This window comes from Chinchilla lanigera, unplaced genomic scaffold (genome assembly GCF_000276665.1).
Source record: "Chinchilla lanigera isolate Chin_1 unplaced genomic scaffold, ChiLan1.0 scaffold00033, whole genome shotgun sequence".
NCBI lineage: Eukaryota > Metazoa > Chordata > Mammalia > Rodentia > Chinchillidae > Chinchilla > Chinchilla lanigera.
The window spans coordinates 10,852,147-10,867,095 of record NW_004955434.1 but is presented as its reverse complement, the minus strand read 5'-3'; the positions used below and the strand labels follow the sequence as shown (position 1 = coordinate 10,867,095).

Here is a 14,949-nt window from a genome sequence, read left to right as displayed (position 1 = left end):
AGGTGAGCATAGAACCATAATCCTAGAATCTAAATTACAGCATAATCCAAAAATCGCAATTACTGCTTCCTAAAGCACATGCATTTGAAGCTGTAATACAGCTTTTTAGTTTCTATTTTCACTGACACAACTGGACAAAGTAAGGAAATGGCAATAAAATGGATCAGAGTGAGGTCTGAACTTAAACTGTGAAAATTAAAAATAAAGATCTGGCCATCAGTACTACGGTATCAACCTTTCTATTGTCTTATTATCTTAAAATGATCAAACATTACACCATGTATTGGGAATGCTACAGAGACAAATGAGACAGGGTCTGACCTCTAGTTACTCAAGAACTGAAAAGTACCTGGGTCCAGAGTGACATCTACTCCTTAGGACTGTTATATGAAAAGACACCTGGTCTGTAAGCTTTAATTCCAGATTTACATGAATATTTCATTACCTTCTCCAGGTAGAGGTTGACAAAAATTACTACACTCTAACTTATGGATTTATTTATTATAGGGATCAGATTAAATGAATTTAAGATGCCTTTGCTTCCAAACTATAATTGACTCATAATTCTATAATCCAGTACAGTCATACTACAGTCATATTTTTAAGATGCATCTTAAACTGTGCATAGTGGTGCATACCTGTACTCCTACTGGGAAAATGAAGCAAGAGAATTCTGAGTTCTAGTCCAGCCTGGGCAATTTAGCTACTTATAAAGGATATGCCTCAAGATAAAAAATATAAAAAAGGCTAGGGATATAGCTCAGTTTATGTAGGCTCTGGTAGCAATCCCCAACACTGTTCCCCTAAAGTATATTTAGAAACAGAATCACCACATATATTTCTCACAAATACCTTTTAAAAACATAAGAGTTCAAAAGCACTTACCACAAAAAGAAACAATTAGAATAATCATATGTTATATAAGTGTATCACCCAAGCTAAATATGCTTTAGAAATCTGTTTTTCTCTCTTGACGAGTAACTCTTACCTTCACATGGTATATTTTTTAAAATCCTGGTCAATAATCAAGAATGAGAGTTTGTTTGTGAATAACAAGCCAACACTGAAATATCATTCCACGTCAGCTCCACTATGAGATTTCCATGGCTTCCTTCACAGCCTCCACTTATAAGGAGGTACAGGGCTACTCTAGAATCTAAATGACAATGTGAGATTGATTCCTAGAGAAGTCATGTTGAAGCACTTTTCAAAATGCAGTCATTCCAGCCACAAATGTCAAAGAAATCAAACCTCAGTGTTTAGTAAAAATCAATACTGCCAAACTCACTACCACACTAAACCCAGGTATTAAAGTCAGAATATCAATACTGTCAGTTTCTTTGCTGCAATTCAATTATTTTTTAAGAGAAATGGAACTTCATAGATAAAGTTCACTCAAAATGGATAAACTGAAAAAACAAATGATATCTGCTAAGAATTCTGAAAATCCTGGGGGGAGGTGGTATTTTTGAGACAGGGTCTCGCTATGTAATGCAGGCTGGCCTTACAGCAATCCTCCTGTCTCAGCCTTCTGAGTGCTGGGGTTACAGGGGCACACCACCATGCCCCACTCATTTCCAATTCAAAATAAGACATTAAGTGGGTTGGAGCTGGAGATATAGCTCAGTAACTTGTCCAACGCATGCAAGCTCCTAGGTTCAATCCCTAGTACCACTAAATTAGAAAAAGAGAAAGAGAGAAAGGGAGGAAGAGAGAGGGAAGAATGGAAGAGAGGGAGGGAGGGAAGGAGAGGAGAGAAGGAGAAAGAGAGAGGGAGGGAGGGAGGAAAAGAGGATAGGAAGGAAGAAAGGAAAAACGGAAGGAAGGAAGGAAGGAAGGGAAGAAGGAAGGAAGGAAGAGAAAGAAACAGAAGAAAAGAAGGGAACTATGTGGGTCTGAAAGTCACTGTAAAATTATGAGTTACCAGTTCTGCTGCAAATTGAAATAGATTCATGTAACATCAATTTAACAAAAAAATGCCATATTGTAGTGTTTCAAGGGGCAAGGAATTCAGATTAATGTAAAAATGCTTTGAATCAAGTCCAAAGAGAGATTAATGAGCATTCTTTTTTCAATCATGCCACATGAAAAAAGCAGAAGGAATCAGAACTGGCATTAGAACGCAGACTGGTGGCCTAGGCCTAGCCCTGGTTCTGTCATGCATATGGTACCTTGGACAGCGGCATGCTCAGGGCCCAAGCACAGGCGCCAGACAGTAACTGTGAACGGAACAGAAAATTCTTAAAGCCTTGGTGAACTCAACTAGGTGGTCTCTAATTTCTACATGTATTTCTGATGTTTCAACATGAATGAGTCAAAACTGGTTCTATATGACTTTACTCTGGCTCATACAATGAAATAAGACCTGCACAGTTAATAGGGGCTGAATTTACCCAATCATCCCTACAGACAAGAATACCTGGCTGTTTTAAGGATGCTTTTTATTTACTTAGACTTTGTTACCCTTGATTATAACAAAAGAAATACCACAATGTCTTCCAGGCCTACTAGAATAGTAGCTTCTGTCACCTCTGACATCAAACAGATCATATTATTTGGATTATAAAGAGTGTCCAAATTTCCAACCTTTCCCTCACTCCCTAAACATGAATGCCAGCAATAAAATCATTCAGAGAGCTACGCCTCTCAGACTCCTTTAATTTATAGTCACCACAGAGTGACTTCCATATTGAAACCTAACTCTATATAATCATGACATAAATTTTCATCATGTAGGACACAGTCCTTATATTTTCCTTCAGGTTTTCAATGCTGGCTGCAAGAATATTTAATTCTTTATAATTAGTGGTCAATGAAGAAAAAAATAAAAGGCCATTCTTATAACTGAAAGCATAAAGTTCAAAATCTGGCCTAAGATCATCAGTTTGTGATCTTGTAGGTCATTGCTTTTGAGAAAGTTTATTTCTCTTGAAACACAATTTTTAACAAAAATTAAGATGGAAAATAAATGGCAAAATGTGTGATAAAGTACATTAGTGAAATGGAAATCAAAGACTGCATGTAAGTGAAGTTTCCACAGGGGTTTTAGGAAAAACAATTTAGATGAAGAGCACTCGGTGACAGATTACTCAAGTGGCAGATCACTGTTGTTAAAGCTTCTGTCTCAACTTCACAGTAATGCCTGGCAGAGATAAAACCCGATAAATCTGTCACGATATAGATGTAAGGATGATAAATGGGGGGGGGGGGCTTATTCTAGAGGAAAAGTTGAAGATCAACATGGTTTCTTCAGGGGTCACTAAGTACCTCTACCACAACAGTTACCTATAATGCTTATTTCTAAGGACTGAAAAAATGGGGCTAAACAGAAAAATGAAGCAAAATTTTGAGTCTTCAAAATGTAAATGTGGGCTTGATAAACTATAGGTTGAAAGGAAGAAGAGAAATTTACCTGATATTTTTTAAATGTCAGCATACAGCATGATTTGGAGAGGAAAGAACAGAAGTATAGGAAAAGGGTGGAACTACACACAAGAACCTGTGTGCAATCTGATTTTCTAGCAGATTTAATGTGCACACACAGTGCCAGAGGGCCAGAGTTGGGGCAAAGCACTACTAAAATAGGCTACATACTGCTGTCCACGCATTTCTTCTGCACCGGGCACACAGCCATCCAGCACAGATCTCATGAGAAGGGACACCGTAACAACCTAGGAAATAAGAATACGAATCCATACTTAGGTCTCTTGTATCTTTAAAATATTACGTATTTCAACACCAAAATAAAACCAGGTCAACTACTTACTATACTATTTTGTATTCCCACTGGCAGAACCAAATATAAGCAAGCCTGTCTCAAAGATAATTTTGGTTCTCAGTCTTCATAATTCATAAGAATTAGTCCCAGGAAACACAAGTGTATGGGTCTAAATGCTAACTCAATTGAATGTGCAATAATGAAATCTCTAAACTATTCTAGTCTTTCACTCATGCATAAACATTTCAAAATATGTTCCAATTTATGAAGCAAAGTTTGTGGAAATGCTAAAATAATACAATAAACATTCTGACATATTAGTGTCTTTAATTAATGTAATTTCAAATTACATTTCAAAAATTAAATCTAATTAGTTAACATTTCAGTGACAGGGCAAAGGCTCACAACTAATGATTAGTGTGGAAGAGATGTCCCCAGTTTGGTTTATCTAGGTGCTAATGCCTGGCCTCAAATACCTCAGAAGATGACTGGGTACAAATACATGTAGCAATTACGTAACACCAAGAAACATGTTATCTTGACTTTTTCAAATAAGAGAGTTTTCAATGATTTCAATGACTAACTTCTAACATCAACTACTGGTACTATTTTAGGTAACAGAAAATAACAAATGCCTATCATAGTTAGCCAAGTCCATTAAATTCTAAGGTCAAGTGCATGTTTATGAAATACTATGGTGAAAATGCATAGCTGTTGCACTGAGGAACCAAGACTGACTCCCTACTTTTGGTGTTCTGTTGCCTTGTGAGGTATATAGTAATGTACAATAAATATTGTGTGGGCATGACCAATTGCTATCAATATAACAAAAAGATGTATTATATTTCAGGTAGATCATGTTGAAATCACTTGAGGAAGCTGATAGGCTATTTCAACTCTAATATTAAAAACTATTGAGCCAGGTGTGGTGGCACACGCCTGTAATTCCAGCACTTGGGATGCTGAGGCAGGAGAATCACTGTGAGTTTGAGGCCAACCTGGGCTACAAATGAGCTCAAAGCCAGCCTGAACTGCACAGCAAGACCCTGTCTCAAAAAAGACAAATAAAAAATAAATAAATAAATAAAAACTATTATTGCTCTGGGGTAAATATAGAAGATGATAATTATGTTATAAATCATCCAAACTATGCTGGCATATATATGTGAGATATAGATAGAGATATACAGATACAGACATTCATATATAGATCTATAGACAGAAATAGATATATAGATATACGTATCACACGTAATTATATTAACAGAATTTGTGGATTGAGTAAAAACTAGAGTAATAAAATGATTTAAAATAGAGCTGTATTATATAATAAATCCTTTTTACATATTCTGTAAGATTTAGATGGCAGGCCAATGTTTATAAAATGTATTTAGCATGTGTCCACCTGTGTAGAAGTAACAAACTGAGACAGATATGGAACTTATTGTGACGACTGTTCAACCCAGAAAGCAGTAGAGATTTCTCTACTCTTATGATAAATAAATCTTTAACTCAGTACAACAGCAACTCTGCAAATCACCAAGGGAATATTCATCTCTCACTACAAAGTCACACACACAAAAATAGTCATCAATCAACATCAGACATTTGTATTAAGTTTTTACAAACTACACCTTAAAGTAAGGGAAATTCAAGCATTTGAAAGGAGCCCTGTGACAAAAGGACAACTTAGCAGGACCCCAAACAAACTAAAAACCAGAACTGTTCTCTACTAGCACCACCCAAAACTGGAGACAAAAGAATGGTTAGTTACATACTCATACTTTACTAGAAGAAATGTGAGGAAAAACTTATCTAACCGTTAAGAATCACATAGTTCAAGGCAACAGATTTGCAGGTCCCAGAGAGGAGAGAAGTAAGGCCTATGTGAAGCTCTTAGAAGCTAGTGACTGATAAACATTATTTACTTGCATGAACCCGAACACAGCACTTTGCACAGGAAATCAGAAGACTTGTTCCATCCTCTTCAAGGAAGGCATTGGGTGGAGAATACTCGATGTTTTCCTCGCTATAAATAAAACACATCTCTGGAATGAGGGGCTTAGTCTTGCCTCCCGACATAACCACTTCCTCCGATTTTGTCTCCCATCTAGAATCATTTTCTTCATTGCTGCTATCTGGCTGAAAAACACAACAATTCCACATGAGTGAAAACAGAAATGCACTCACCACTCACTCTGGTGACACCCATGCATTCTCACCTATACAACCACTGCATTCTAACTTTTGTTCTCCTTCCTGTTCCTCTTAAACAAACAATCAGCTTTTTAGCAATGCTCCTTCTCAGGCTCACATGCAGAAGCCGATTTGCAAGAACAAGAGAATATTGTGAATGCCTGCTCATTCCAGTCAGTGATGAGCTGCTAGCAGTGTGTTCTTCCAGAAATAGTTCGTGGAAAGCATCGATTCTTCTGATGCACTTTCCTTCCATCTTTATTTGCACTAAGTTAACATCAGCTTACACTTAGTGAAAAATACTAGCTAGTAACATTTGGAAGAGTATTTTAAAAGACCCCAGTTTTCATCTGGGCAACAGCACTTAGACAGGTATCAAAAATATTTACCTCAGCACAAAGGCTTAAATAGCAAGAAACAGAACAGACACATGTGACCAAATAAGAAAGGACCTTATGCCAAATAAAACTGTCATCTATTACCAAAATATGTGAGAAATGCTTAGTATTTCTTTGATACTATACGTAATGCACTAGCATATTATCTTTAGAGATAATACATACTTAAATTTACTGAATTAGTTGGTATTTGTTATTACTGTAAAATATATAAGCAGATTATAATGTCAAAATGTGAATCAATAAGCAAAGTTAAAATGCAGAAATTTTTTTTTAAATGCAGAAATTTAATGGCTAAAGGAAAACAAAAGTAATGTTTGTCACTTGCCAGTGCCACATTAAAAAACATTTTAGAGAGGGTAAACTACTTCCATTCATAAAGGTCTAAAAAGGTGTAGTATCAATATCACACATTTTAAAGTTTACTACTATATGGAACTCAGAGAATGAAATATTTCTGACTCTGTTAGTGAAAATATAACAAAATACAATATTCATCTTGATACAGTTTGTAATACAGTACTTTAAAACAGACTATTTGATTCCACCTGTACGAGATTCCTGAGGAGCACTTCATCTGTATCAGTGAAAATGTGACCCTGCTCGAGCTGAGATGATTAAGGCAACGTACATGGAATAATGAGAAAAACAGCCTCACATATAACTGACTAGTGATGCGGGGGCTAAGCAGCGCAGCTTACATTGAGGCCTGCCTCTGTCTTTTGCATGTTCTACGTGGGAAGATGAAGAGAAACATTAGAAATCTGAGCAAGAGCAGACATTTATACCATTTGAGAATCACATTTTCAAACCTAAAACAGAATCTAAGCTCTCTCTTTGCAATGTTTCATTTTTAAGTTTTAAGTTTGTGTTTCCTGGTAAAAGGAGTAGAAAGGTTAGAATTGCTTTTTCCTTGAAATAAACTGAAGTATTTAAAAAAGATAAAATAGTGTCCAAAAATGGCTCCTAGAGCAGCATGTTGGAAATGTGTATTGTTCTACCAAGGCCATAAGCTAACAAGCATTACCACCTCTTTGCTGATACGGGTACAAAACCTACAGTGACGCAAAGGTGACTTCATGGACTGGAGTCATATAGGAAGTGCAGCAAGGATAGAATGTGCTGACAGCCCCAGTTACCTTGTAGTATGGCATAAGCAGGGTGCAAATGGCACAGTGTGGCTCCATGTTTGCTACAATTGCATTATATTCCTGCTCAGCCACAAAGTTAGGAGACTTTGTCTGCCAAAGGTGAATGAGAGGCTTTGCCCAAGACTCTGTTTCTTCCACTTCCTCTTCTATTGATGGAACCTCAGGCAGTTCTTAAGGAAGAAGGCATGAGAACACAATGAGCAGAGACCCAGGTAAGAATTACACGGTACAATTACCTCTCTATACAAAAGAACCATATTTTCCAAAATATCCATGATATTAACGTCAGACAGCAAGCTATTTTGACAAATAATGCAAACTGAGAGGAACAGTTTTGTTTTCATCCATCAAAGACCAGATCAGAAAAAGCTTACCTTTGTCGCCTTCCAACCCCCGCCAGGAATCATTACATTGCTCCCTCCTTTCAACTTATTTCTGTGTTTCAACTGTACCATAATGCTACACATGGTAAAATAACTTTATGTGCATAAGACTGTCTCCCAGTTATCAAGGAATTATGTAACTCCATTACTGCCTTACCAGCATTTTACCTTTTCTCCTGACATAACACTTGGTTCAATAAAGGTTTACTGGTGAGACTTCATTAAGTTTATTTTTGGGTTCAATCATCAATGACATTTACACAGCAATTATAATGTTTCAAGCAATACAGTGATAATGCACATATAAAAAAGATGATCCCTACTTCAAATCTTTTATTTGTTCTATATGATGCTTCGAAAGGGTCAAATCTCTGAAGCATGCATTTCTGTTACTAAGCAAGAGTAGAGATTAACTTCAAAATATGCCACTTTTAAGAAGTCTTACAGAGTACCAGAAAAATACATAAAGACATGGTATGTTAAAAGAAAAAAAAGTCCCTTGCTCATAGCAGAGGATAGTATAGTTCAGAGCAAGCGGCAGCAACTACAGCTACATGTGCTTCATGTCGAAAGCTGTGACATAGTCTAAAATTCCTCACCAGTAGCTGCCACAGTTCTGCGAATAAATACTGCAGAGCAAGGTCCTTAGCTTCCCCAGTGGTTCCACTGGGGAACCACTGTGTTCTAGCACATGCTGTGCTGACTTATCTGTTCTAGAAAAATTCAAATCCAATTAAAACAGAAAAATGGAAAAGGTTCATAAAGGAAGGATCCACGATGGGGGTATTACCTGCATCACTGGCAGTGGGACGGCTGTGGTTACGATGAAAAACGCGTAACCCTCAGCCAGGGCAGAGTGTCTGAAAATAAAAGGTCAGACTCTCTGCCTGTATGTACAATGAAACCATCTGCTACTAAATATAAACCGGATCCACATCAATTGCTCTGCACTACACCACACAAGACATGACATAAAGACTAAGAGTTGACAAATGAAAGACTGGGATCGAAAGTTAACCAGAAAATTTAAGTACCATTAAGTCCTGAACTCATAACCTAACATCTCCCACACATATTAAACATGAAATTAAAAAAAAAAAAAAACTGGGTATGGTAACAAACGCATACACTCCCAGCACCCTGGGAGGCTGATGTAGGGAGATCTCAAGTTTGAGTCCAGCCTGGGCAACTTAGTGAGACACTTTCTCAAAAAACAGGGTTCAGTAGAAAGGCCATTGGTTCAATCCCCACTACCAAGAGGCGGGGAGAAGATAACCACGGGAATGAAAAGACATTGTGACTGCATACTGGCTTATAAATAAGTTAATCGAACCACTTGCTTTATTCAAAAAGACTGAAACACACAGATCACCAAAGCTCTATCCCTGGGATTGTTCATAAATTAATAAATAATCTCCAAACCTTCCAACTGCTAAAGCCTCATGATAGTGATAAAGAAGCAGAGTAGAAGAGAATTCCCAGCATGGACTCAGGGTGCAGGTGGGAAAGGGCAGAGCTGTGCCAGCCTCTCTGGTTCTACTCCTGTGGCGAGCTTGGCCTGGGGCGAGCTTGGCCTGGGGCAGACTGAGAGAATTCAGACTACGCTCAAACTTTCTCAACAGTGCCCTTGCAGAGGACTCTGCTCTACACCCGTCTTTGGCCACAGATGAAGCGGAATCTTCTGCCACCACTGTGTCCTCTTCCACCACTGTACAGTCCTGAATACTAAAGCATCATGGCAGCTACAGTGTGCAGCAGCAAAAACAGGGGCCTGGGAGTCCGGAGACCTTGCAGCGGATGCAAATTCTTTGATGCAGAAGGACAGAACAAACTGTTGCATGGAGATGACTCCTTCAACTACTTCAAGGTTTACTTTTTTCTTTTCAATATTAAAAACACAATGTGAAACTTTTCTAAATTTTAAAGTGATATGGTTCTCTGAAAACTTTCTGTAATAAAAATGTATATACTCTTATGTAATATCCACTCAGTCATCTTATTTTCTTTTGCTCTGTTTATCAAATTGATGCTACAATCTTTTATTGGGGCAAGGAGTCAATCCTAAGTATGGCAATAGTTATTTAGATTTTAATGAAGCTTTAAAATATTTTATCATGATGAAATTCCCTCAACAAACTCATTTGTCCCTGTCTCCAAGAACTCGTGCCTGCCCTAGAGCCATGCTACTAATACAAGAACTGAATAACCTGACCCCTGTTTTTCCCAGATTTATGATATTCCTATATATAACTAGAAACCATGGCCCTTTAGGGATCCCCTTTCTAGGGAAGAAGGGGCCAGCAGTCCCCTCACGATGCCTTAATAATCTTATCATCACGTGATTCTAAATACAAACACCTGTTTCAGTCCCCAACTGTCACTTTCTACACTTCTTCCTGGTTCCTTTCAACATAGCTTTATCCACCTTTCCCAAACCTCCCTCTCATCTTCCAATGCCTACTAAAGAGAAAGTGGTTTTTTTCTGTTGTGGCTTTTAATTTGTTGGGATTATCTGGCATCATTATGCCCACGAATTCTCCAATTTCCCCATTTACTCCCTTCTCCAACTGCAGTTGACTACTTGACTTCTAAATGTTTTACAGGATGGGGCTGGGGATTTAGCTCAGCGGCAAAGCGCCTGCCTGGCAAGCACAAGGTCGTGAGTTCAGTTCCCGGTACCGGAGAAAAAGCCAAAATAAATAAATAAATAAATGTTTTACAGGAACCACTTGTATATAATTACCTCACAACATAATGTATTTCATAACCTTCTATGTAAAGAAACCTTTTTATATTTTGTAAGTTTTAGCAAGTTGGATATCTCTTTTTATTTTACAAGGTATTTTCCAATTTCCCTTTTAATATCTTCTTTGATCCACTGGTTGCTCAGGAGCATGCTGTTTAATTTCCACATATGTGAACTTCCCAAAAATATACCCATTACTTAGTTCTACTTTCATGCAATCGTAATCAGAAAACATGCCTGCGATCACTTCTACCTCCTCAAATTTATTAATACTTGTTTTGTGGCTAACACATATACCGTCAAAGAGAATGTTCAGTGTGTGCTTGAGAAAAGTATAACCGGGTCGCTGTCGGATTAAATATTCTTCATACGTCTGGTATGTCCACTTGATCTAAAGTGTACCACATGTGCAACATTTCCTTACTGACACTCTGTTGGGGTGAACTCCCCACTGTTGGTACCAAAGTCCTGCACCGATAGTACACTGCATTCTAACTCTCCCTTCAGGTCCACTGACACATGCTTCGTTGCTGCAATGTTGTATGCAAGTATTTTCATAGTTACAAATAATTTATAATCTATTACATTATAATTACAATATAATTTATTATAATATAATGTATTACATTAATTATGCAAATATATAGGCCTTCATTTTCACACTTTTTTATTTACTATCAGTATTTCTCTAATATAAGTACAGCTACTACTGCTCTTTGGTCTTCATTTGTAAGGAATTTGGTTTTCCATCCCTTCACTTGAATTTCTTGAAGACAGATTGAGTCTTGTTTTAATATACATATTGTCAATCCATTCGGCTATGCAATATCCTTAAATTAGATCATTTAACCACTCACACTCCAGGTAATGACTAACACGTAAGAACTTCTGGTTGCCATTCCACTCACTGTTTTTCTGGCTCCTTTATGGAGCCAGTGTTCCTTTCTTCCTCTCTTGAAGTCCTCCCCTGTGCTTTATCATTCTTCCACAGTGGTATGTTTTGCCTCCTTACTTTTTATCTTTTGTGTTTCCAATACTGTATCTTTTTTTTCATTCTAAAATAAATGTGAAAGACCAAACTAGGTCCTTGCGCAGACCAGGCACTCACTCTACTACTGAGCTACAACCCCAACCCGACTATCATGCTTTGATTTGTGGTGATGATGAGGCTTACCTAAAACATCTTAGTTACAACAGGCTATTTTAAGCTGAACACTTCAATCACATTCTCAAAAAAAAAAAAAAAAAAACCTAAATTTTTACTCCTCCCCACTACATTATATGTTGTTTATATCATAATTTATATCTTTTTATGTCTCTTCCCCCCCCCCCGTAACAGGAATTGAACTCATGACCTCCCGCTTGCCAGGCAGCCGCTCTTTTTATGTCTCTTAATAAATTATAGCAATCATTGTAATAGTCTTGGTTTTTTACCTTCCAAACTAAAGATGCTAATTACACAACACCACGACAGGACCTGAACATTCTGACTGTGAGTACTTACTTTTACTAGTGAGATTTACACTTTCCTATGTTTCCATGTAACACACTGTCATCATTTTTCTTCACCTTGAAGAACTACCTTTAACACTGTATATAAGGCAGGCCTACTGATGACCAACTTCCACACTTTTGTTTGTGAAAACCTTTAATTCTCTTTCATTCCTGAAGGCCTGCCATGTCAGGTACAGTACTTGTGGTTGTCAGTTTTCTTTTTGTTTCCTGTCAGCACTTTAATATATCATCACCATCTCCTGTCCTGCAAGGATTCTCCTGAGAAATTCACAGATACTCTAATGGAGATTCCCTTGTATGTGACAAGGTGCTTTGCTGTTTTTTCTTTCAAAATTCTCTCGACTTTGACCTTTGAGAGTTTGATTATAACACATGGCAGTAAACATCTCATTATATTTAATCTAATTGGGGTTCTCTGGACCTCATGCATCAGGACACTGATTTTCCTCTCCAGGCTTAGGAAACTTCAAGTCATTTTATCTTTAAATATGCTTCCTGATACTTTCTCATTCTCTGTTCCTTCTGAGACGTATTGACGGTGTTTCATAATTCTTGTTGGCTTTTATCCTAGTCTATTTGTACTACTATAACAAAGTACCACTAGATGGATCATTTATAGAGAACAGAAAGAAATTTATTTCTTCATAGTTCTGGAGCTTGAAAGTCCAAAACTAAGGCACTGCAGGTTTAGTAGCTAACAAAGATCTAGTCTTCATGAAAATGTCATCTGGTTATCTTTATATGATACAAGGAATGGAATAGAAGAAGTGAAGTCAGTTCCTCAAGTCCTTCTCTAAGTCACTAACGCAGTCCTGAGGACAAAGCCTCATGAACTAACTTCCTCTTTTAAGCATCCTCTGAAAATCACAATGAGGCTTCAACACGAATTAGGAGGCACAGATCAAAACACAGCAGCCTTCTTTCATCCTTTCTCTTTTCTGTTCTTTTGAGTAACTGCAAACAATTTTCTTTCAAACTCACTGATCTGCTGGGAAAGCACTTTATGGAATTTTTCTATACAGTTGTTGTATTTCTTAACTCTACCATGTATGTTTGGCTCTGTTTTATGGTTATTACTTTGATTGAATAGTAATTTTATATATTGCTTTCCTGAGTATTTGTCTATCTTAATTCTCTCACAGCTCACTGAGATACTTAAGATGATTATTGTGACTTCCTCGTCAGGCAGTTTGGAAATCCCTATTTCTTTAAAGTTGGTTACTGGTACTTTATTTCTTTCCCTTAGTGGTACAATGATACTTTCATATTTTATAACCCTTGTGGCCCTGAACTGATTATATGTGTGTAAAATATAAGGCACATAATAAGAAGTAGCGACCTATTCCAGTCCCACATACCAGACTTGCCCGGAAAGCCCAACATCAATCAGCCTGTCTATAAATACAGGCAGACTGACTGAAAGTCTGCAGATGACCTGGTGTCAGACTTTCTGGACATGTGGACTGACCCAACACCTAGGTTTGTGGAACAGCGTTTATAGTATAAGTCTACTGAAGCAGACCTGGAATTTGGGAGCGATGAATCATGCCAATATCCTGTGTGCCCAAGAGTGAGTTTAGTGCCAGAATACATGCAGCTTTTTTTTCTTCTGCACTACATCCAGGTGCTATAATTTCCCATCTGGTTTCCTTAGTACTTGTGACAGTACTGTCATTTATCGATAATTACTCAAATTGGTATTTGTGCTAAGAGACAAGTGCTGACCCTATATCAGTGATGGCAAACCTTTTAGAGTTCTAAATGATTTAAGCAGCCCACTGCAGCACATGTGCTACAAAGGTTCACCAACACTGCCTTATATAGTAAGTCTCCAATTTACAAAGACGTTCCATTTGGGGAGAACATTTGTAAATTGGATTCACCCATAATTTGATAAAGTAAGTCTTATAGAGTACACCTGTGAAAGTTCCCAACTCGAATGTTCATAAATTGGGGACTTCCTCTACCATCATTTTGATGTTCCCCATTATTTGTATGAAAATAAATATAACTCTGTGTGTATCTATTATTGCTACATTTAAATGACTTAATATACTTATGAATTTTTTCTGTTCAATTTCTGGGAAGTAAATCAATTAGATAAACCCATAAAGAGAAAAGAAATTTATTTGTGATCTCCAAATATCTAAGAGGGTAAGAGTTTCTAAAACTGAAAAGACTGAGAATCAACTACACTTACATACAGATTTTCATCCAAAAGTGTTAGTATTACAGAGTCACTGTTGACAGTACAGACCTGAAAAATCCTTCTGTTAACTGTACTCCTGCACCCAAGCAAGAATTTCATAATCAGCTCCAATAAGCAACCTGAGAACCTTACTCAAAAACAAAGCAAAGGGAAAGAAAGTGCTCAAAAGGAAAGAACTGGGATGGGGGAAAGGAGGAGAGAGACAGAGACAGAAAGAGAGAGAGAGAGAGAGAGAGAGAGAGAGAGAGAGAGAGAGAGAGAAGGAAGAGGAAGGGAAAGCAAGGGAAAGGAAGGAAGGAAGGAGGGAAGGGGAGGGAGAAAGAAGAGAAAAACTATATATACATAAAACAGCTAAGATAATTGTACTACTAATTTCTATTGGTTTACTGAAAGGAACAGTTAGCGCTTACATGTTTGACCAATTTTGCATGCCTATATCCAGTAATCTCAGCAACTAATTTGAAGATAACTATAGCAATTGTTATGGTTGAAACATTGTGTCAACTTGGGGAGTCTAGAGGTTTGGCTAAGTGACTCAGCAGGAAGCCAGGATACTTACTTTGTATACATCCTGAGCCTGTGGAAGAGGAGGGCATGGAGATTATGTGAGAGCTACACGCCCCTTAGGTGGGG

General features: G+C 37.5%; 1 protein-coding gene across 1 annotated transcript in view; it reads right to left on the bottom strand.

Annotated features, from left to right (window-relative positions):
* Nucleotides 1-14,949, bottom strand: part of Kdm4c (lysine (K)-specific demethylase 4C) — a 354,066-nt gene that overhangs the window by 133,494 nt on the left and 205,623 nt on the right. The window contains exons 13-15 of the mRNA XM_005388674.2: nucleotides 7,452-7,633; nucleotides 5,647-5,860; nucleotides 3,595-3,671 (exon numbers count right to left, since the gene is read on the bottom strand). Coding sequence (XP_005388731.1) covers nucleotides 3,595-3,671; nucleotides 5,647-5,860; nucleotides 7,452-7,633 — 473 coding nt within the window. The remainder of the gene's footprint in view (nucleotides 1-3,594; nucleotides 3,672-5,646; nucleotides 5,861-7,451; nucleotides 7,634-14,949) is intronic.